Source organism: Petaurus breviceps, unplaced genomic scaffold (genome assembly GCF_028583685.1).
Source record: "Petaurus breviceps papuanus isolate PSGF00001 unplaced genomic scaffold, PetGlider_PUasm1.0 175, whole genome shotgun sequence".
NCBI classification, from domain to species: Eukaryota; Metazoa; Chordata; class Mammalia; order Diprotodontia; family Petauridae; genus Petaurus; species Petaurus breviceps.
This window is the reverse complement of record NW_027185764.1, coordinates 6,727,189-6,751,736: the sequence shown is the minus strand read 5'-3', so window position 1 is coordinate 6,751,736 and position 24,548 is coordinate 6,727,189. Positions and strand designations below refer to the sequence as shown.

Genomic DNA, 24,548 nt, shown 5'->3' with positions numbered 1-24,548 from the left:
TATAAAAATCTTTACTTCCTTTCTTTGTTTCTTTTTTCTTTTTGGAGGGGGGAAGGCAAGGCAGTTGGGATTGAGTGATTTGCCCAAGGTCACATGGCTAGTGAGTGTTAAGTGTCTGAGTCTGGATTTGAACTCAGGTCCTCCTCACTCCAGGGCCAGTGATCTATTCACTGCATCACCTAGCCGCCCCTACATCCTTTCTTAAGAAAAAAAAATATTCATTGTCCTTCTAGTTTCATACTTAAATGCTTTCAAGTTGGACTAGCTAAATTGTGTCAACCAAATTTTGTCAGTATCTTTCTGCTTCTGTTACTCATTGTTGTAAGACAGTGTTTAAAATTTTCCATCATTTTTCTCCGTAAGAGTTTATAACCATTTCGTACTCTAAGTGAGTATTACCATTAGCTGCTATATCTTTCATAGTGACAGGAAGGTTAAATGTTGACCAGCTTGGGCTTTTTGATCTATCTGTTGTGACAATTGATTTATATCAGTTACACTTTTTTAGGAAATGGTGATAGTTCTCCTTGATATATGATCTGTTTCCCATGTGTCACTGTCAGAAATCATTTTAAATAGTTGAAATTGGAAATGCCTCAGTTCCATGCCACATCTTCTCATTTTTATTGTTCTGATTTGTTACTTATTTTTATCTTTGTTGTAATTTTGAATGGTCCAACAATAAAGAAGTAACTTCCATATAGGCATCCAGTCATTTGCTAAGTGTTAGAATAGGTTTCCTTTTTGTAATGTAATTTTATGTTGCTGTCTTTAGTGGCTGCCCCCTTGATTTTCTCTTCTCAGAGAGAGCATTCATGACTAAATAGATACCAAGCTCCTATGGGATCTGTAAGCCTTTGGTCATTGCTTCTTAATTTTGAATCATTTTCAATCATATTTTTGTAGTGGGGAGCAGTGTGAAGAGTCAAGTGTGAGAGATAGCGAAGAATCCGGGATAACTACCCCCAGGTTTCATGACTAAGGACCTGGGAGTGTTGCCTATTGTCATGTATAGTAATTGAAAATAGGAGGTGGGGGAGGGTTTGGGGGAAGGATAATGAGTTATGTCTTGGTCTTGTTGAGTTTAAGATGTCTGTTGGATATCCGCTTTGAGAAATCTGAAAGATGTGAGATTGGAGGTCAGCAGAGAAGTTGTGACAGGAAAAGTAGATTTGAGAATAATCAGCATAGAGAAGGTAATTAAATCTGTGGGAGCTGATGAGATCACCAGGTGAAGCAGATGGAGGGAGAAGAGGGCCCAGGACAGAGCCCTGATGGACACCTGTGGTTAGAGGGCATGATGTGGAGGAGGAGGCTCTTTAAAGGAAACTCAAAAAGAGCCCTTAACCTAACAGGATTTTGTAATGCCTTCACAAATCTGTTGTTCAGGACAAGAGACATAGCAGTCCGACAGTTAGTTCTCTGCCCCTACAGAGGGGTATGAACAGAGTTCCTATGCTTCAGTCAGATCACATCTCTATTCTGTTCTGGGCACTATATAAAATTAGCAGTCAGTCTTCAGGCATCCATCAAGCACCTTCTATGTACCACGCACTGGGCTAAGTCCTGGGGGTACAAAGACAGACAAGAGTGTATTCAGAAAAGAGTGGCCAAGATGGCAAGAGACCTGGAAAGGCTCCTGTGAAAGTCAATAGAAGGCTCAACTCCAGTGCCACCTCCTGTACAAGACCTTTCTTGATTTTCCCGTTTGTTAATTTTCTCCCCATGAATTTTTTTTGCATATATTTTGCATTAATTTACGTACATCTCCCCTTTCCCAAAAATGTAAGGTTCTTGAAGACAGGTACTAGTTTGTTTGTTTGTTTATATCCCCAGAGCTTAGCCCATACTTGTCATAGAGCCTTTGCAAACAAACTGAGTTCAAGGCAGTATGGTTTCATGGAAGAATACTGGCTGTGGTGGGGAGGGGTCAAAGGACCAAGCCCCTTCACAGCTCTGGGTATCAGTTTCCTCATCTTTTAAATGTGGACTTTGTCCCCATTACAGCCATGAATCTAAGCTAGCTGTTCCCCATTCTCATCCTGAATTCACCCACTTTTTTGTATTGGTGAAAGCTATCCCCAAGGCAGCTTCTCTACTCCATCCCCTTCACCTATTCAAGTCCTTATCTTCTTTCAAGGCCCTCCTTAGAGTCTAAACTTATCCTCATTTCTTCCCCTTTTCCTTTCATGCTCCTGTCTCACCCTGGCTAAATAAATGATCTGTCTCCTCCCTTCAGATTTTTTTAAAGTGTCTGAGTTCTTTTAGGGAAAAGACTCTTGTTTTTTATTTGTTTGTTTTCCATTTTTGTAGCTCTATCACTGGTTCTATCAGAGGTATGCTGCTTAAATCTGTTTTAATAAAACAATAGGCATCTTAAGAAAAGATGAAATCTTGACTGTCCTTTGTAGAGGTTTATAATTTCTCTCCTCATCCTTATTAGAGTCCTTAATGAAACTGAGGATCTTATCACAAATGCCATTTTTAGTGTTCCACCTTGTTTCCTAGCTGACTCTACTTTGGGTATAGGAATAGAGGAAACTTTGGATTTGTTTTGTGCAGACTAATAATTAAGGGAGGAATTGGGAAATCGGAGTGCATATTTATAATCTCCATATCAAATTTCTTCAAATAATAATATGCTAAAATAATCGATGATGTTTTCCTCCAGCTGCTCATCTTGCGCTCTAAGTTTCAGGCAGCGATGCTGTCGCATCATTTTGCCATTTATTGATATCTCCCAGTTGTTGACATTTTGAACTGATATTTCAAGCTTGAAGTATTAATGATAAAAGCCCCTCTACTCAGTTGTTGACAACATTCATTGTTATTCCCCAAATATTAATCTCTTTTCCCACAGCAAAATGCATTTCCTGTTTTGGATGGGGGGAAAAGAGTTGGTAATGTTTAGGTTGCCAGAACTTTGAATCAGAAAAATTGGTAGTTCTGTTCAATTAGTATATAGTAAATGTAAAATAATAAAATATACTCAACTGAAAAAGGAAAGTAAGGACAAAATGAGATTCAGTGTACAGCTATGTGCCACATGTAATTGATATAATGTCTCATAACAGCATTGATGTGTTTATCAGTTCCTACCTGATTTCACTGAAACTTCATTTTAATATTTTCTGGCTAATAACTCATTTTAAACATTATTTCTGTAAAACTAGATGTCCCTAATAGCATTAGGTTGTTTTACCTAATATCTTATTTTTAAAGAACCAGTTAACAATATGAGGTAGGCATTTAAGTCTGAATACTGCTTCGTTTATATTATTTTAATAATAACCTAGCATTTATGTAGCATCTTCTGTTTGTCAGACACTGTGCTAAGTTCTTTCCAAGTATCTTATTTAATCCTCACAACAACCCTGTGAGATATATACTATTATTATCCTTGTTTTATGCTCAATGAAACTGATTAAGTGACTTGCCCAGGGTCACACAACCAGTAAGTGTCTGAGGTCAGATTTGAACTCAGGTCTTTGTGACTCCAGGCCCAGCACTTTGTTCACTGTATCTCCTTGCTGCCTCGGTTTTGCTGTTAGCCTATAAATTAAGGAAGGAGTGTATATGAATTCTGTTTTAGCATGTGTATGTATTGTAGTGACATATGCATGTAATAGAAGTACAGTTTTGTGGAAAGTTGTTAGCAAGAAAACAAGATTGTTAAACTCTGTGCCAGGAGGTGTTAGTGGTGTCAGTAGAATGTAATTTCTTTGAGGGCAGGAAGTTTTTTTTGCCTTTGTGTCCCCAAGGCCTAGTATGTATTAGGCACTTACTACATGCTTATTGGTTGGTTGGTAAGTGCTTTGTCTGTGCTTTAACACTTTGAGTGTGATAGTTTTAATAAGTTGATTATCAGAGTAAATTCTGACCAGTGGAAGGCTCAGTGTTTGGTGCATTTGTTTTTCCCTTAAGAATTTGTCCCATTACATTTTACTATTTTGAAGACTAGTCATCATCAAGCTTTCTGAACCTCCAAAGTGGAGCTAATGGCATATAGCAAGTGACTAGAGAAGTTTTGATTATGTTTGAATTAACAGCTCTGTGACCTCGAGCATATGGCTTAGTGTCTCTGGGACTAGGTTTCCTTACCTAAAGACCGATAGAATTGAACTATATTATCTCTAACGACATAGAAGTTCGATTCTATCTCTAAAACTAAACTGAAATCGCCTTAAATTTCTTTGTTTTTTAAAGTGAGTTATTGGTATCTTTTGTCTTTACATTGCAGTCTTTTCACACATCCCCCTCCAGACTGAGCCCTCCCTAATAACAAAGAAAAACAAGCAAAACAACCGACGTAATAACTGCATCTGACAGTGCGTAAATATTTTGCACTAATAGTCCTCTGAATCTCAGCTGATCTGCCCCTCAGGACCTGCACTGACGTTTTTTAGTTACTCAAAGTTCCCCTTCCTTCTGGTGATCATTGTATTTACATTGTTGTGTAGCAATATTCTCTTGATTCTGCTTATTTCCTCTGCATCAGTTCATATAAATCCTCCCATGTTTCTCAGAATTCTGTTTGTAATTTTTATTGCACATTAATATTCCATTCATAGTCAAAAGTTTTTTCAACTGTTCCCCAGAAACACTCACTTTGTTTCCAATTCTTCGCTACTACAAAGAGTGTGTCTGTGAATATTTTGATACATATTTGATCTTTGGAGTGAGATATATATATATATATATATATATATATATATATAAACAGTAAAACTGTTAGGTCCAAGGGTATGGATGGTATAGTCATTTTTCTTTCCTAACTCCAAATTAATTTCTAAAATGACTAGACCACTTCACAGCTATACCAACGTCAGTGTGTCTCATCTCGATAGCCTTTTGGACTCTGACTATCAATCAGTAAACATTTATTAAGCATCTCATATGTGCCAGGTGCCATGCTAAGCCCTGTGGATACAAAAGCAGTCCATACCCTCAAAGAACTTACAATCAAATAGGCGAAGACAACACACAAAAAGAAGTTAAAAGACCAGCATGGGGGAAGAAGAGGAGAAAGTACCAGACTCTGGGATGTGATAGACAGGTCAGTTGAAGAAGTCCCACAGTAGTGCAGCCAAGTGAGAAATGAGGAGATAGCTGCACTGGGCTCTCTCCCTAAATGGAGGTTTGGAGCTCATGGTACCACCATCCAATCAGAGAGGCAGAGGGTGATGAGAGGTTATCCCAATAATAGAGTTTCCTGGGGCAGTGTAGAGAGGTCACTCAGTCCTCTTAGCCAGTTTGTGTGTGTGAGGTGAAACCTCAGAATTGTTTCAGTTAATATTTTTCTTGCTCTTAGTCATTTAGGGCTTGTTTTATGTGGTCATTTGTAGGCTGCAGTTAGTCAAGACCATTCTCTTCTAAACTCTTGCCTCTCTTAAGAAGCAACATTGTTGAGATGAAGTGCAGGAACGTGATTGGCCTCACTCGATGTGCAAGTTCCATCGTAAGCAACTAATACAATATTGACTGTCTTTTTGTATGTATAATAATTTCAGGTAACTCAGAGCTTGGTTTTAAAATATCCTACAAGTGTATTTTGTAATTTAACTCTTCAAATTTAAGTAAAATTGTTCTGGGGTCATTGTGGGAAAAGTGAAGGATAAGGGATGAAAATTAGCAAGCAGTCAGGTTTTTAAGGTAATGATATTGCCATTTGTAGCAGAACAGCTATTTAGGTATGGAAATTTTCTCTTTAAGAATTTAAAAAATTTCTACCACAGAGAAACCCCCCCAACCTCTCTCCATCCCCAGTGAAATTTCATTAGACAAAGCTACAGTTTTTTTCAAGCACCACACATGTTATGCTTTTAGAATAAGTAATTGCAGCAATTAACATTTTAGCTTCTGCTGCTTTAACGGTTCCCTATCATTTGAAATATAATGGAGAAAAGGCTTACATTCTTCCAGTAGAGAGCAAATAGGGGAAAGAGCACAACTCCCCTTCAATTGCAGAGATATGATGTGCTGCTTTAGTGAGCTACTGACATGTGGGATTTATTGCGCGTGCTTTGTTGCCACCACTGGCTTGTGACCTAAATTAGGATATGAATGTGATTAAATCTTCCCAGTGATGGAGGCCCCAGAGGAGGCTTATCAATGTTGTGTATTTTCTCCTGCCACCTACACTTTTCTACAACTTAACAGGGTTGGTGAGGATATCTTCTCTTCCTTTCCCAAAGATCAAAGAGAGAAGAAGTTGGAAATACAGATGAAGTGAATGCAGTGCACTGTGTCTGTTGCCGGATTCCTTCAGCTAAAATATCTAGCTCTCACACTGAGCCAATCCCCAGGGTTTAGTCAAGGAGTTTTGTTTTTTTATTTGTTTGGTTTTTAACTATGAAGCCAGGTAAAGTGAATATTAGCATTGGTATAGGCAACTACTCTGTATAGATGAGATAAAGCTAAGAGAATTGTCCTCTGCTCTCTGAGCCTGTCCTCCGGGAATGAAACCAGAAGTGAGAAATAGCATATTTTGCCACAGATGCCAGCACCATTTGTAAACCTTTTTTTTGAAGGGGGGAGGGGAGGTGTCCAGATCAGTATCTTGTTTATAATACTGCTCTCATCTCTTTTGAGAAGCAAATAGAGTCCTGACTAGGTGCTAGGAAGACCAGGGGTTAAATCCTCTCTCTTATACTTACCATGTAGCCATAAAGAAGTCACTGAGCCTCAGTTTTTTCATATGTAAAATAAGAATAGTTAGACTTGTCTCTCCAGGTCGTGGTGAGACCCAAATATGATGATATAGACAAAGTTCTTTGCCAACCTTAAACTCACATTCTCAAGTGAATCTGTGATCTTATTGATTTCAGTGTTCCTCCAGTGGTACAGATCCTAACCCTTCCATGCCTGCCTTCCATAAGTTTGTCATAGGGATAGGGGATCACCAAATATATGTGCAACTTTGATTTCTCCTGAGGGAACCAGTGGAGTATATGCTGTAGGCTATCCATCGACTGTCCCTTACTCTCTCATTATGTGACTGGTCTTTTTCCATCGCACAAATTTTTGCTGTTTAGATTTTTCTTTGTGTTTTTTGTTTGTTTGTTTGTTTTATTGCCTTTTAGAGGGCAATTGAGGTTAAAGTAACTTGCGCAAGGTCACATGGCTAGTTTTTGTGTGTGTGTGTGTGTGTGTATGCATGTTAAGTGTCTGAGGCCAAATCCGAACTCGGGTCCTCCTGACTGTGGGCTGGCTCTCTACTCACTGTGCCACCTAGCCGCCCCTTCTTTGTGGTTTCTTATTGGTTACAAGTTACTGCATGCTCATATCCATCATGGACCTTTCCATTGCCCACTCTGAGAAATACTCTATTATAATTGTTTGGAGATGACAGCATGCTTATCACTCACAGCCATAGAACTCCAGAACAAAATTAATGTAAAAAAGATGAGCCTTTATTTTAGGGAGAAGTTTTAAATCCTTAAAAGAGTTTGTCATTTTCCCAAAGTAAATCCTGAGTGTTGCATCAGAGTCTAGAGGTACAGTAGGAATTCAAAAGAGAAGGGAGTTTAGAGTATTTGGGAGTAGTTATGGAAGATTTTCTCTGATGGAGACTGAGCTTGAGTAGGACCTTTATTAATAATAGTGACTTCTATTTATGTCACACCTTACAGGTTACAGAGGGCGTTCCTAAGAACTCTCTGAAGCAGTAGATATTATCCCCACTTTGCAGATGGGGAAACTGAAGCTCATAGAGGTGGCATGACTTGTCCTTTGTCATAAAGCTAAAAGTGCCCTTGAGGGCCTAGTAAATCCAGACTCCAAAATTCTTTCCACTAAACCAGAGAGCCTTAAAAAAAATCATAAGATTTATACAAGAGGAGGCATTCCAGGTGAGGAAAATGTGAGTAAAAACAGAGAACTGAAAAGATGTGGCATATTATACTCCCACCTTTTAAAATTTTGAGGTTTCAGGCAAGGATTAGTAAAGTCTCTTTACTAAATAGCTTACATAATACAAAGTCTGTTTACTAGGTTTACTGAAGTTATTTGCTTTTTTAGTTTTTCTGTCCTCCAGTTAGGTTGTTTGGTATTTGTAGTTATAGGTAGTTAGGCCTTAATAAAAACTAGTGAAGGAATGTATAGCAGAGATTTAGAGATTCCAAGTAAAACTTTCATTCATGTTGGGCTTTTTTAGTATTTGAAAATGAAACAAGTTGACCAATAATTATTATTATGAAATAATACCACTAACTCTGTTTATAATGCTTTGACATTGACAATGAACTTTCCTCACAACCTCCTGTGAGGTGGGTACTAAAAGTAGTGTGGTGCCCATTTATAGGCAAACTGAGACTTAGAATGTAAGGTCCTGTATTCTGTCTACACTTCCCATCTTCCCCAGGGCCTGGCATAGTTCACTGCTCAATGTGGAGGCCGTAGCTGTTTCTCCACTTCTCAGCCCAGTGCACTTTGGCTTCTGACCTCGTCGCTCAGCTGACACTACTCTCTCCAGAGTGACAAAATGGGCTGGCCTTTTCTCAGTCTTCATGCTTCTTGACCTCTCTGTGGTGTTTATCACTGTTCATCCCCCTTTCCTGCTTGCTGTTTTCTCTGGGTTTTTGTGACACTGCTCTCCTGGTTCTCTTTTTCCTAACCATCTCCTTTGCTGTCTCACCCCCTTACCGTGTCCATGTCCCACTGTTCTCAGGAGGCCCTTTCTCTTTCTGTCTCTCGCACTTGGTAACTTGCCCAGCTCCCATAGGTTCAGTCATCATCTCTGCGAAGATGACTCCCAGATCTCTTCCCTTCCCCTACAGCCACCTCAGACCTATGGCCTTTGGATGGCTCACAGTTGTCATGTACCAACAGACTTTGCTTTCCCCTCAGACTTGGCCTCTTTCCTTGCCTGTTGAGGGCACACCCGTCCTTCCAGGCACTTACATTCATGACCTTGGCATTGTCCATCGCTGCTCACTCCTCGCACAACCATCCCAGAGCTACTCTGTTTCCAGATCTTGATTTATCCTCCACGATGTCATTCCTATCTGTTCCCTTCTCTCTACTGATGTTGCCTTCACCCCAGTTCAGCAAATGAACCTCTTACTTGGATTATTGCCATAGTTTCCTAATTGTTTTCCCTACCTCAAGTCTATTCTTCCTCCGTGACATTGGCCACACAACTGCCAGAGTGATTTTCCTAAAGCGTAAGTGTGTCTCTCTCGCATACACCAATAAACTTCACATTGTTGCCTCTAGGATCGACTATAAGCTTCTCATTCAGACCCTGGCCCCCACCTCCCTTTCTAGTCTTCGCTTTTGCTACTCTCCTGCCCATATTCTGCGCTCCAGCCAAACTGGCCTCCTTGCTTCCCCACCCACCTGTACTCCCTCTTCTTCACTGTGTCTTTGCATAGGCTTTGCCTATGGCTGGAAACCACTCGTACCCCAGCACCCAACACCTCCACCACCACCAACTCTGTGTAATATCTTCTACTTGAAGCCTCCCCTGACCAGTACCAAGCTAGTGCCTTCCCTCCTTATCCCCCAAATTGATCTTGTCCATATTTATACGACATAGGAATTGCCCTTCTGATTTCATTGGTACAGGGAACTCCTGGTTGAGAACTCTTTTCACCAGTGCAGATCAGCATTTTCTTGGCAACTTGAACGTTTTAGAAAGTTGTCCAGAGCACTGCAAGGATAAGTGACTTGCCCAGAGTCACACAGCAAGTACACGTCACAGATAAGACTTGAACCTATGTTTTCCTAGCTTTGAGAGCAACTCTGTCTCCTATATCAGTGATGTCAAACTCCAATAGAAAGGGGGCCCAGGATCCATAAGGATCCCAGTGGCAGCGCTGCATAATGACTTGAAAAACCTCATATTAACATTATCTGTGTTCTCTTGTATTGTTGAGCATTCTAATCTGGTTCAGGCTGCCCTTTACAGTGTAGAGATCCATGGACCATATGTTTGGTACTTGCACTGCACCACACTACTTCTCAACATGCTTATGTACATATATGTTCTCTCACTCAGTAGAATGTTAACTGCGTGAGAACGGGAACCCCTTTGGTTTAGTTTTGTATCACTAGCTACTTAGCACTGGGTCTGGCCCATAATTGGCATGTAAGAAATACTTGTTGGTTGGTTTATAAAAATTGATCATGTTGATGTAACCTTGATTTTCCTTAATAGCTAGAGGTCTTTATCTTTGCCATTTTCAATCTTTGTTTCTTTGTATTTTAAGCTTGGGATTTCTCTTTGGTAATGATTTGTGAATTTGTGAAATCAATCTATACTAAACCTTGAGCTTTCTGTACTTCTGGGCAACTTTCACATTACTTCCTGCATCATGATTTTCAAGCTTTTTAGATCATCATTATTTTTCTGATAGACCTATGATCCTTAGTTATCTCTGCCCAGCCTGTCTTCACAGTCGGGCTTATATAGAATTCATATTTCTTCAAATGTTGATAGGTTTGCTTCTGTTCTATTAAATTTTCTTCATGATCTGTGAGTTTTAGTTTTAAATCTGCTATCTACTCACCCCCATTTCTTTTTTTTGCATAAAAAGAAAATTAAAAGAATTGCAGATTTGAAGCTAAAACTTAGTGACTTGTTTTGGAGACATTCTCCATCAAGTGATCTTAATTGTCTATGCTCTAATTTATCTTCCTGATTCTCCTTTTTTTGAGAGATGATTTGTGCCTTTGTTTCCTTTCTCGTTTTTGAGTTTTATGTCTTTTATTTCCTATTTGAAACATTCAGTGGTTTATTTTTGTTTTATTGTACTTTGGGTCCTGTATAATTCATCTGCTTTCTTTGTCTTTTGGAGTTTGGGGGTTTCCCCTTCATCACTGCATACTTTTTCTTTTTTCATTCTGTCTTGTCTTTTTCTAACTTATCTTTTTACTTCCCTTATTTTTTTAAACTTCATTGCTAGTTTATCTGCTGAGAGTTTCTTTCACAGCCTTCTTGCTGTGCACCCCTTTGATGCTTATCAGTGCTATGTACGACTCAGGTACTTTGTTTTCGCTGTGCAGGCTCCTGAGACTGACCAGCATCTATGGCCTGCTTGGTTTATGGGGGTGGTCCCTATAGTATGCGGACTCCATGGGGAAGAGGCCACAGCTAGGTCAGCACCTCCCAGTTGTGTGCTTTGGAAGTCCCATATCCTTTACCTAGCTCTGCACTTCAGGGTCTCTCCTCCATTTTATAAACATTCAGCCTTCCTTTTGTTGGGCTGGATGAGTTTAGTACTCTCTTCCTGTTATTATGAGGGATGTGGTGGGGTTCAGACTTGATTACTGCCACAGAAGAATGGGAGAGAAGGTAAAGCTTGAAACTTAAGCCTGTTGAATTGTCCTTTGTAGGTGGTTAAGGTGAATGGAAACATGCTGCGTTCATCTTGTCAGTTTTATATCAGAAAGTTTTACCTTGTGTGGCAGATTTCCTTCCTTTTCTTCTTGCTGCAATTATAATTACTTTAATTTAGTCTATTTTTTTTTTAAATTTTTTGTGGTGAGAAAGTTGTACAGGGTGTCCAGAAAATCTTAGTTCAGTTTAATAAAACTATTAAAGCTTAAAACTGCACTGAGACTTTTGGGACACCCTATCCAAAGACCCTCCTTCTCCTTTACTCCAGCGTCCTGCCATTTGAAGGTGCTGTTCTCTCTTGTAACTTCAGCTTATGTTTCAGGCTATTGCCAGTGTGCTTTGTTTTTCAAAGTGGTTGGGGACTAGGGACATTGATAGAGGCAATATCTTCTGATACCTGGAAAAAGACCTCATGTTTTTTAGGTCCAAAGGAGTAACATCAACAGTCTGAACAATATAATTAATACAGTGATAACAGGTCTGGCATTTACTAGCTGTGTAACTGTTAGTAAATTACTTAATTTCTCTGGGTCTCATTTTCCTCATCTGTAAATTCCTTTCTGGCTTTAATACCCCCACAAAACTAACCAGAGGCCAAGTTGTCATTCTCTCTGCCCAAGAGTACAAGCATCTATATTGTAAGAAACGGCTCAAAACTTGAGATGAGACACAGAATTCCTTACATCAGGGCTCTGCATGGTCACTGGGGCTTCTTCAACTTGTTATAAAATAGCCAATGCCTAGGCATTGAGCACACTTACTTACATTTAGATTTTATTTCTAATAGTGTTTTAAGCTTGGTTTATATTATGAATCTTTTAACCTTAAGCATGCAGCTACAGTTCACATTTAAATAAATTACACTTGAATGAGTGCAAACCTAAACCTGTTTAGGGTTTCTGATTTCCTACTCCACTTCATTCTTTCTCCTATTGGTTAAGACCTATTAATGAGATGCTGGTACTTTGAGCTCCTGAGCACTTAAGATGAAAGGAATGAAGTACATTTAATGATTTCTAATAATGCTTCTTTACTCGTGCCTCTATTTCCATGTTTATTATTCTTCAGTAGAATTTGCTTCTTTTAAGAAAAAAAGTCTAAGTCTTTAAAAGGCCAGCATTTCCTTTCCCTTATAAATGAAGATACATCTGTAATATTAGTAGATACAGTCTGAGCAGACTGCTAACCTTTTAATAGTATTCTGATTGGATGGGTTTTCTCTTTCCATAACTGAACAGCCAGTTATTTGACAGAATGCTTAATAGATTTCTTTCATCATAATGAAGCCTCATCTCTGTAAAGTAAAATCTGCTACTAGGTCTGATGTCTGCAGTGGAGTCCTTAGAGAGTGCTCTCGGTTAAAATGACCAGTGTGCTGTGAGACTAATTGCACAGAGCTATGTCATAGACAAGTTTTATTGCTGCAGTTTCTTGAATTATGTGGAATAGCAGCAGCAGCAGATTTCAGTTTCCACTCAAGTGCTCTAGCACCACTGTCATTCTTGCTGGCATCTTTTCTCTATTGATCTTTTTCATAAAGAGAAGCTTTTTTTTTTTTTTTTGCATTGTCTGACTGTAGAGATGCTGTTTCCCATTGAACAAAGAATAGTGCATTGGAAGAAATCTTTGGGAGAGGCAAGTGAGGGAGTAGTCAGAGATCCTCATAAAAAATGGTGAATTTTTCTTGTTTCTGATTTTCTTCCTGCTGTATACCTTTAGAGTAAAACATTTTCTTTCGTTATGCCTTTCTCTTTGAATAATATATAAAAGAGATGGGAAAAGATTTTATTGTTGTTGTTAAAAGTCTGGTCAAATCCTGAAACAATTTGTCTTCTCTACCCACAGTAATGGCATGTGCTTTTGGGCTGGGGTATATTTTATTTCACATCATGAAGAGTATTTCATTAAATTCTAGCATAGGGTCTTGATAGTTGATAGTAGTCCTGTAGGTTTTTCTGTTTAGTCAGTGAGTTTTGCATAAATGGGGACAACTGTTGTGGGGTTTTTTTGTTTGTTTTTTGCTTTTTTGGAGGGGAGAGGGCAAGGCAATTGGGTTTAAGTGACTTGCCCAAGGTCACATGGCTAGTATGTGTTAAGTGTATGAGACGAGATTTGAACTCAGGTCCTCCTGACTCCAGGGCTGGTGCTGTATTCACTTTGCCACCTACCCGCCCTGACAATTTTTAAAATGCTCTAAGCAAGACCTCACTTGAACCATGTGGCATTGCCCACATTTGAAGAGACAGATTTTTGCCAGCATCAGCCCCAATCACAAGAAGCAAATATCCATGTTAATTGTTTAAAATTTAGTCTTGCATCTAACATTCCCTTTCAAGTATAGCTACTTGGTTCTTTTGTTTATGGAATGTTTGTGTTGGTGCATTTATTTGCAGCTTTTCTTTACTCAGGGCCTGAGGTCTTTAAATAGCAGAAATTTTACAATAAGTAAATAATGCTGTAAAGATTCCTCTCTACTTTAGATACCTGTGTAGGTCCATTTGGCTAATTATTACATTACTATGCTGTTAGCAAGGAAATGTTAGAGAGAAGTTGACAGCTTCACTTGTACTGGGTCTGCTCTCACTGTGTCACAATTCATCACCCAGGCTTATCTGCTTCAAAAACAGGAAATTAGATGTGGGAGGGAAAGGCTATATAAATCATGCTTAAAATGTCCTGTGTTTTCCATTCTTGCAAGCTGTGCCTTCATTTTGATTTAAAGTTTAAAAAGGAAATTGAACCATTTTCATCAGCAAACTAACTTCCTTAAAAACTCAGGAGTGTAGTATTTTTTTTTCTTTTTGGTGTGTTTTGAGTGCAAAGTATAATCTTTATTCACAATAAGTTTTTTTTTTTCTTTGAGCAGTTTTACTCTGGGCACCGATCTCCTCACATTCCATATAGGTTATTGCACCTGGTATGGACGCATGCACGACATTTAGCAGGGTACGAGCAACAGGATGCACACGAGTTCCTCATTGCTGCATTAGATGTGCTACACAGACACTGCAAAGGTAAGGCCCTGGCTGGCACTGCATTCCATCTCATTCATTGCTTTTGCTAGCGGTTCAGAGAAGGGAATTTTCCTCAAGCTGGAGGAAAGGAGGAGGAAGAGAGAAAGCTTGAATGGAGTCTGTGACTGATTGGGAGTTTGTATGTAAAGAATATTTCCTTCCTTTGCATTTACAAACCATGAAATTGATTGAAGCATTTATGCCTTATAACCAAGAAAAATCTCTAACTACCTAGGGGAGGATTTTTCCTTACCAGAAGAAAGAAGGGAGAGAGGAGCCTATAGAAGTCTTAGTCAAATGGAATGATTCTCATTTTACACTCCGTACTTGATATTTTGAAGTTTCCTATTTAAATATGACTGTTTTTTTTTCTCTTTTTTGAAAAGAGTTGAAGTGCTCCTTCCTGTTGCCCCCCACTACCTCCTTGCACATGCATATAAAACTAGCACATTGGTTTTACAACACCAGTTTGCCCTTTCCCCATTGGTCCTAAGTCAGTTTGACTCAGAAAGTTAGACTAGCTGTACTTTTTAAGCTTTGCAGATTTTTTAATCCACTTGCCAGTGTCACAGTACATTACCCAAAGTAGAGAATCCAAGGGTTCTGACTCTTCTCTGGGGCAGTGGTGTCTGGGTATCATGACTTAACATTGTGGGCTTCTTCCTGGGTTGCCAAGTGAAGTGGCTTTGGTTTAGAATCAGCTTAATATTTATGGGTTTTATAGTTTAGACATGATTTGGTTCACCCATTTTTCTGGCATTTAACTCAGTAAGGTAAAAATTACTTTTTTTAAAAAACACAAATTGAAATGCTTTCTCTGTTCCACTGAGAGGCTTCTAACCCATCATCTGCTCAGAACAACAAGATCAGTCAGTCATCAAGCTCTCACTAACCACATACTACTTAGCAGCCATTGTGCTGGGCAGTGGGGATAAAAATACAAAGAATGAAGCAATTTAAGAAAAACAGAAACAGGCCCCAGAAAGGTAAAAGCCAATTAGGAGTAAATGTTTTTTTGCCTGCAAACACAGGAGTTCAGAGTTCTTGCTTCTTTTGCACAACTTCAGAGTAATATCAGGAACAAAGCTGCCAGCATGATTTTGTGTCAGCCATGCCATCAGCTGCAGAGGGAGTAGTGGGGATCGTGAACTTAGGCAGTAGAAAGCTTTTCAGTTCATTTTCATACCAGTGCAAAATGCATCTAGTGTTGATGCAGGAAATTCTGGTTTGCAGTGTCAAAAGATGGAAATTGCTAGTAATTCCTGATGCAGTGTGAAACTTTAATGCCATAGAGGATGATAGTGCAAAAGACAGAAGCCATTGATGTCAAGAGTTACGCGAAAGCTTGCTACTCAAGGGCAATTCTTTCTCTACCATGGGAAACCACTAAATGTGGGTGCTACGCATAACTGAAATAAGAATAAGTCATTCCAATGACAGTATCATTTGTCCTATTAAGACAAAGACACAAAGTGCTTAAAATTTCTCCGTTCTTCAGTCAAGCCATGCTGAAGAGGCAGGCAGCATTCTGTAAAAGGCTCACAATGGTCAAGTCTCAAACCAAATACCATCCTCCTTTGTGTTCAGGAGTCTCTGTTGCTGGGCAACATTATACTTCTGCTGCCCATTAAGGTTAAAACTTTATATCATAGATGCTTAATCCCTTGCTTTTTCATAAAGCATTTCAAAAAGCTCTTTCATAAAACCTGCATGGCTTAATATGATAGAAGTGAGAAACATTCCTTTCTCTTCTGCAGCAAAGTGTACATCATTTCTTTGTCTCTCTGGAATCACAAAGGCTACATAGAGATGGACCAGTTGGCTTTTGGGGATCTTTTTTCAAGCTTCTGTTTCTCATTCTATAATTATTGTAAAATACTGAACCCCCCAAAAAAGACAGCTCCTCCTTCCCCCCCAAGCATTGAGGAACAACCAAGGAAGATGATTGGGAAACCATTTTAAAACATAAGGACGTAAGTAATTAACCTTTAGGAATTAAGTCTTTGTGCCAGATGCTTCTTTCAAGAGTTAACTGAAGGGGGGAAAATCTATACCTAAATTAAAGCTGCTCTGACAGCAGCAAAGTATACTGTCATTCAGATGTGAACAGTAGCCCCTAACTGGAATGTTTACAATAGTTAACTTCTTGAAGGAGGTTCTGCAAATAAACATTTCTGAAGATATGTACAAATGTAAGGCACAGTGATCACCCCAGAGAGGGAATGCTTCAGAAAGGTACTCCTGTGCAAAGCATGCTAAATAGAGTGTTTTGCATATGATATACCTGTGATTGGGAGAAAATTAGGTCTTAAAGGAGTCCTGTATTTGGAATCGGAGGATCTGAATTCAGATTTTGGTTCTGCTGCTATGAGGTTACTATGTAACCTTAGATATATTTTTATAGTTGGAATGGACCTTAGAGGCCATCTGATCTAACCCCTTATTTTACAGATGAGGAAACTGAGGCAGGCAGTCATTCAGGTAGCATCTGAGGCAGGATATGCACTCTTTCTGATATTTCATGCCCAGTACTCTGGGGGCCATCTCCAGTCATCCTGATCTGTATCTTTCCTTTGGACCCAGGTGACTAGAGAAAATAGTGAGGCTAATGACTTTGCACAGCCCTCACTTAAATCCAATTCACTTGCAAGTCATAACATCACCTTCTTGCTGTCATAGTCCTCTTTAAGAACAAATCACAACAGTAGCCCAGCACTCCTATGCCCTGTGCCACTGGGGAGTTGAAACGAGAAAGAAATTATAGAGACCACATGATGTGATAGGAGGAGAGATGATTTTGGAGTCCGGAGATCTGTATTCAAATGCCAGCTCACTTGCTGTGTATGCCACTGACTTACTGTGTATAATTTAACCTTTCTCCAAAATTGGAATAACAGTAATAAGAGCTGTTGTTTATATAGCACTTCAAGGTTCACAGAGTGCCTTACATTCATTTTCTCATTTGATGATGCTTGAACTGCCTTCCTTGAAGAGTTGTATGTGACCCTAAAAACCAGAGTTGAAAGGGACGTGAAATGTTCCTGAAAGGAACGGAAGTAGGACTTCCATGAGAGGGAAAATAAAGAATCTGAAGTGGTAGAAAGAAATTATCATAACTTTAGAATATGGAAGAATATCACAGTAGCAGAAGGGAAGGAAAAGGATGCATGAATGCTTGGACCTAAAAATTAAATGTGTAATTCTTCCTGAAGTTAGATGATCTGAGGAGGAGCAGTCACTTGTCCTCCAAGAAATGATAAAATAAAAACACAGAAACTCTCAGGTGAGGAATCATTGGTAACAATCAGAGAGTACTAAGCCAGCCACTGACCAGTGGGAGAGTAGAGGGAACTGTTGTATTCACAGGATGTGTATTTAAAATGTAACAGAGGACCTCCCAACACTTTACCAAAAAAAGATTACTACTGCCTACAGATGGGCACAGATGATAGTAGCTGATAGTAGATGATAGATGAGTAGCTTTGAAAGTATTTCCAGCGTCTTAGGCAAGAAATTGAAGATCATAGGAACCTCCTTTGTGTTTTACTCACTACTCCCCATTGATAACTGGAGATGCTGAAGAGAAGAATTGATTTGGAAAGGAAATAACTAACTAGGAAGATAGGGCTCTCCTAAAGAGTTCATGGCTTAAAACAGAGACTACAGGCTCTTCACCAGAGATGGAATACCCCTAACTAGAGTCTTGCTAATCTAATCAGCTGCTCCTGTCTGGAGTATTGTATTTAGTTTGGGGCAACATAATTTAAGAAGGACATTGATAAACTGAAAGCATCCAGAGAAGGGCAAACAGGATGGGCCTTGGTCCATGGAGTTATTGAAGGAACCAAGTATGTTTGTGCTGGAGAAGAAAAGACTCAGAAACATTTGAATGGGCCTCATGTGAAAGAGGGATTCGTTCGATGATTCAGTCTAGCACCAGAAGGCCAAACTAGGAGCCATAAGTGGAAGTTACAAAGAGGCCAGTTTTAGGTTTGGTGTCATAAAAAACTTCCTAAAAACTAGAGCCATCCAAAAATGTGGTTTTTGCCCCCTGGAGATTGTGGCTTCACTCTCATTGGAGATCCTGAATAAGAGACCAGATGACTACTTACAGGTTAGGTTATGGTGGGAATCCCTCCTGGTCATGAATTAGACTAGATGGCTCCCATCCTCCCTTTCAAATCCAAAATACAGTAATATATGTCAAGTACTTTATAAACTATAAAGGATTATATAAATATCAACTCTTCTTATATTTTTGGGAAACTATATAATTCAAAATTATTGGATCATAATAGAGGGGAGAGATGTTTTAGAAACAAACCACGTTGAGTGCCTTAAGGACAAAAGTCATGGGATGTAGAACTGGGAAAAACCATAAAGATTATAGACTAATGAGCAACTATTGAAGAAACTTCATATGTTTTTCCTTGGGGGTGGGGGGTGGCTCAGAAGGAACTGTGGAAGAAAAACTTTGTGCTCTGCATCTTAGGCACCAATCTGCCAAAGACAAATTTCCGAGAATTAAATAATTCTAAGAATCTTGACTGAAGAGAAACCAACATGACACAAGTTCATCTGGCCTTTGAAAAATTTCTGTGACCTAAACCATTCTCACTCACAACTTATAATATTCCCCAGACAAAAAGCAAAATTCCACAGTAAGATAAAACATAGTTACAGAGTTCAAGTAATAGTTTAATTCACCCAAAAGAACAATATACATTATGGAGAATTGTTTCTCTAAGACCTTTTAATCCCTCTTTCACTCACTCCCGCTAAAGGTTTTCCTGTTTTTTATGCTTTTTTTTTGGAGGGCAATTGGAGTTAAGTGACTTGCCCAAAGTCACAGCTAGTAATTGTGTCAAGTATCTGAGGCTGGATTTGAACTCAGGTCCTTCTGACTCCAGGACCGGTGCTCTATTCACTGTTGTGTCACCTAGTTGCACCGTCCTGTTTTTCAATTGGTCAAAGATGAACTCAAGATATTTTTCCTATTTTAATTGATCAAAGTGGATCTTAGTCTGAACAATTTCAGGTAGAATTCCTTTATGTACTAATTAGGCCTTTCTCTTTAGAACCTGGCTAGGCCTTCAATGAGAATGAATCGAGTAAGACTCTAGACAGGAACACTATCCTCCTTGGCATTAAGTTGTGTATTCTGAAGGAAAACCAACCAGATCTTTCATTAGAGGTAGAACAAGGACTTTAGGCTAAAATATTCTCTAAATATTTCAAAAGAAAGAGGAAAGGGAGCATGATTCAAACATGAATCCTTTGGCATTAAACTAATGCTTTTTCCATTACACCACATAGCCTTCTAATAAACTGTTTAAATTGAATCACTCCACATACACGATCATTTTGATAACAATGCAGGGAATTTCTTTTCTCAAGAGATGCAAACTTCACTCCTGCTTATCATTGGCCACAATTTTTGTTGTCCCTGGTAACCTTCAGAGAAGATCAGCATGGAATGTGTTTGTTAATACATTAAATTAAACTCTTAAATGTTATTTACAAATAAGTTTCTGGTATGACAAAAACTACAAAAGAAAAACGGGAATATATGGATATGTAGCACTGCCATGTAGTTAAAGGAAGGGGAAAGCATGTTGCCCTTTTTGGAAATTGATATAACTGTGAGATTCCAGGAGACTAGAGGAAGCAGAAGTATGTGACTGGTTAATAAACATCAGTCAAGATTCAGATATTATAAATGAATAAGAATGTAAGTAAGAATGCAGGCATAGTTTTTCAATATGCCAAACCAAGAAGCTAATTGATTGAATTTTTATCTGGCATATACAATGCTATTGAGTTTGTACCGGGAGTAGAGCTAGGTGGGATAATTAGAAAAGATCCTACAAAGGATGAAAATCTTGAGCTTTGACAAAGGCAGCAAATACAACTGAGCTGATAATAGGAGTGCCTAGAATCTAATTCATTAAAATTAACAGAGCTACTAAATTTGGTGGCCTCATGCAAATTGAGGAATGAACTCCAGAACGAAAATTAATAAAGCATTTGCTTCAATGAAATAACTGTGTTCGAATGATACAAATTTCAATAAATGAAATGACAATATCAACAGTATGGGCTGACAAAGTCTGTGCTTCAGGCCTAAAGTTAAACCTATTTCAAATACCATTTCCTAATTTTTTTCTTCCATTTAGTTACAGGTATTTACAATCAAAATGTCCTGGCAGCATCACTGAACAGCCTACAATACTGTTTGTTGTCATAAGGAACCAGAGAACACACACTTACTTTTTTATCTGTTTGATACTTCCATAGATGATGTGTTAACATTTCGAAAACATTTGAAATGAACAGAAATCTGAGTGTAGTCATCACATTTCCCTGGTCCTTAGTTTCCTCCTCTGTAAAATGAAGGGGTAGGATTAGATAGTTGACCTCTGTCTATATTCCCTTTCAAACCTAAATCTGTGACCCCATGATCCTTGCATATTGCTTGCCTTTGAGAGAAAAAAGGAAATTTTGAACTCTGTTACTTTAAAATATTTATTCAACTGAATTATTGAACTGGCTTAGCCTTCGTAATATTTAAATTTTACATTGGCAATTTTCCCAGGCATAATCTATTAGATAATATTAACTACAATCATTGTTCAGGAAACATATATGTAGGTCTCTTTGTTATCATTACAAACAGTATCTGCTTTTTCCAGATGCAGATAACAGTCAACAATAAACATTGTCCAATAAGAATTACCTCTCCGGTTTAGTTTCAGCTTGGGACACTCTACTCCCACCACCACCACCCCTTAGTGAACTGTTTCATGGTGTGTTTTTTTTTCCTTTTAGTTTAATAGGATAAACTGATTGTTTGCTGTTGTTCCCATTCAAACTAAGTAACCCCGCCCAAGAGAGCCTTCTGGCCCTGTACTTCTTAAGAACTTGAGAGAAGTTGATAAAATAACATAAAAATACAGTATGTAGTGAAACGTAACCTAGGAGATTGTCTTTCTTAAAAGAATACCTTCCAGTAATTTAGCCTGAATTTTCTGACCCCATATTATAGATTCTGAACTGTTGTCAAGAATCCATATTGAAACCCCCTGTTGGAGAGAATACCCTTAACAGTGAATAAAAGCTTGAGAGTTAAATTCACTGTTCAATAAAATAACTTTTGTAATTTATAGTTTTCAGAAAAACCATGCCCTCTATCCTCCTACTTGGGTTTCTTTTACATACTAACAGGTGTGAATAGGTGGTAGAATGTACTTTATCCTACTTCCTATCAAGATGTTGGGGGGTGGGGCTGGGGAATGTGGGTGAGGAAAGTCCTTCTGTTTAACTACGAACAAGCTGATAGCATAGTCTTTTGAGACCCTCTCATCACTGAGTCTAATTGACTTGTGTAATTGAAAAGGGAATGATTTTATTCTCACGTGGAAATAAATGGCGGTCTATTAAAGGAACCCAGCAGGGACCTGCCTAAAGGCCCCATGAATCTGCAAAAACATTTTTCTCTTTGTTGGCCATTCTGCAAAAATGAGTGAGGTGATTAAGGCTGAGTGCTGGGATAAGGTGTGGAAATCAGTGTCAAATGCAGGAATTGTTGTTATTTGTCTGTTGGCTACACTTTTATCAAAAGATGAACCATAATATAATTTTGGAATCCTTTTGAAATTATATTGCTTCTCTATCTCAAGGTGTCATTTTAAAGGTGAACTGAGTGATTTGGTATTGAGGGTAGAGTTCAAATCTGGGATAGGACAGGCTCTCATTTTAGAGCTGAATTAAACCTTTCCTGATCAGAAGCCCATCTACTTCTGGGAAAACAATTTCGTCATTCAAGGGGGAGAAGGTTATTTGAAAAGGGGAAGTCAGATTAAATTTTAATGCCACCTTTTTTAAAAAAATCAACATTTTGATTACATATGAATAAATAAGCCACGTTTCTGTCAATTTATTAATAAACAAAGACTCAGAATGCCCCAAAGAATTGTCTGGCTTTTGTCTTCTCTTGGAAGAGTCCCTTCCTGGAGCATGCACAGTGCTAAGTGCATAGAAAGCACATGAGTGCCTGTTAATTGATTTGAGGGAAATACTTGGCAATTTTTTTTTTAATTTTGTATAATTTCTAATAGTATCAAGTTTATTTGCTGCCTGTTAGCTTTTTACCTGGAAAAGTCCTTTAATCCCAATATCTTTTCAGATACTCTCAGGGATTTCTTACATCTATTTGGGGTGTTAAGGGCATTGGCTCTAATGAGAAATCCCCTAATTAGGTTATTTATTTATTTTAAAATGGGGACTCATTTTTCTAAATGTTTTTTAATCTTTTACAGAAGTTACTAAAGTGTGCATGCACTTGGATCTGACTCTCTCATTATTAGACTTATACTCCAGTGAGATCTAAGAGAGGGAGAACTACCTGTATATATGAAAATATTTACCGTAGCCTAAAACGGGGAAAATTTACAGTCAAATGAACTGTGGTATTGAATGTAATGGAATATTACTGTGCCATTAGAAACGACAAAAAGGACTAATGGGAGGGAACTAAGATGGGCACCCATGATCTGATGCAGGGTGAAATGAGAAGCGTTTACACAATTCGCAGCAACATTATAGGGAAAAGCAACTTTGAAAGACTTCAGAGTTCTGATTAATGCAGTAATAAACTGGGGATCATCGGAGATGGTGGGTTTGAAATCCAGAACTAGACGTGCATATTTGGATCTGGACCATGTGAAAATGTGTTTTGATGGACTATGCATGCTTTGTGTGTGTGGGGGGGTTATTTTATTGTGGGGTAAGGAGGGACAAGTGATATGTTTGTAAAAAAAAATTTTTAAGCTTTTTTTTTTCAATTTTTGAAAAATTGTGAGAGAAAATGACCTTGCTTATAACCTTGAGCTCGAACACCTTTAGCAATAGTATGATAATTACAAGGTAGCCCATTCTATTGCCAGATGCCTTTTTTAATTGTTAGATACATTTTCCTTAAATGAAGCCATCTTCTGCTCCTTTATAACTTCAGTTAAGCCTTAACCCCTTTCTCTAAATGACAATCTTTCAGATATTTGAGGGTAGTTATTGTGTGTCTCGTTTCAGCTCTTTCTAATCCAGACAAAACATAAAAATTAGAATCTTAAGGGCTGGGAAGGGGCATTGAGAGACCTAGAAACTTAAAGTGACTCAGCCAGCTAGCATACCCAGGAGTAGAAGCCAAGTCTCTTCATTCTCAGTGTACTGCTTTTTCTCAATGATTATGCTGCCTCTACCTTTCCTTACTGGAATTTAACATACCTTTTACCATCTATTTTTCAGCCTCTACTAGAAGCACTCATTTTGCCAGGCCTTTCTTAAAACTTGACTCCCAGAATTAAGCAAATTACTCCAAATGGAGTCTGATATATAACAGAGCAGACGAGCCAGGTAGAGTGCTGAAGCTAGAGTCACGAAGACTCCATCTTCCAGAGTTCAAATCTGGTCTCAGACAGTTAACCTGGGCAGGTCACTTAACCCTCTTTGCCTCAGTTTCTTCATCTGTAAAAGTGACAAATGATTCCAGTATGCTTACCAAGAAAACCCCAGATGGTTCATAAAGAGTCAGAAGTAATGAATTGTGAGAGGACTGTCACTTTTGTGATGTAGACACTATTATAAGGTTATGTTAGGTTTTTTAAAACAGTTGTATTAATTAATGCTTAAATCCAACTGAAATTATTTTAGACATGGAGAACATGAATGCTCATTAAAATGTTTCACTTCACTGAATCAGCATGTTCACTTACCCTCTTATCTGACCTAATATATGTCTATATATGTCAAGTTTTACACACCTTTCTCTACTACACAGGTTAGTTGTACCAATTAACAGGTTATTGCACAAATAACCAATTGCACCAAAGAAAGTACCAATAGCCTACTAAACACTGTTTATGTGGTTTCCCACCTCTACCATCTAGGAAGTAAGTCACAATGACAGAGAAAGAGAAATTTGACTATTACTTGTTTCCTATTGGTATTTTTTCCTTAATTCTTTTTTATTTTTTTGTCAAGTGAAGGAAGCAAAAGGTGAAATAATTTGATAAGTACTTATTAGCAGGTTGAGCACAATTTTCAGAGCCAATTCCATTGAACTCAAATTTGCTAAGTATAACTACATTCTGACAACAAAGCTAGTAGTATTGGTGATTGATGATCATTAAAACTGT

At 38.4% G+C, this 24,548-nt stretch overlaps 1 protein-coding gene across 2 annotated transcripts in view; it reads left to right on the top strand.

Annotated features, from left to right (window-relative positions):
- The window catches only part of USP22 (ubiquitin specific peptidase 22), a 261,088-nt gene that overhangs the window by 210,929 nt on the left and 25,611 nt on the right, over positions 1–24,548 (top strand). For both annotated transcript variants that reach the window (XM_069084712.1, XM_069084711.1), the window contains one exon: positions 14,208–14,355. In XM_069084712.1, coding sequence (XP_068940813.1) covers positions 14,208–14,355 — 148 coding nt within the window. The remainder of the gene's footprint in view (positions 1–14,207; positions 14,356–24,548) is intronic.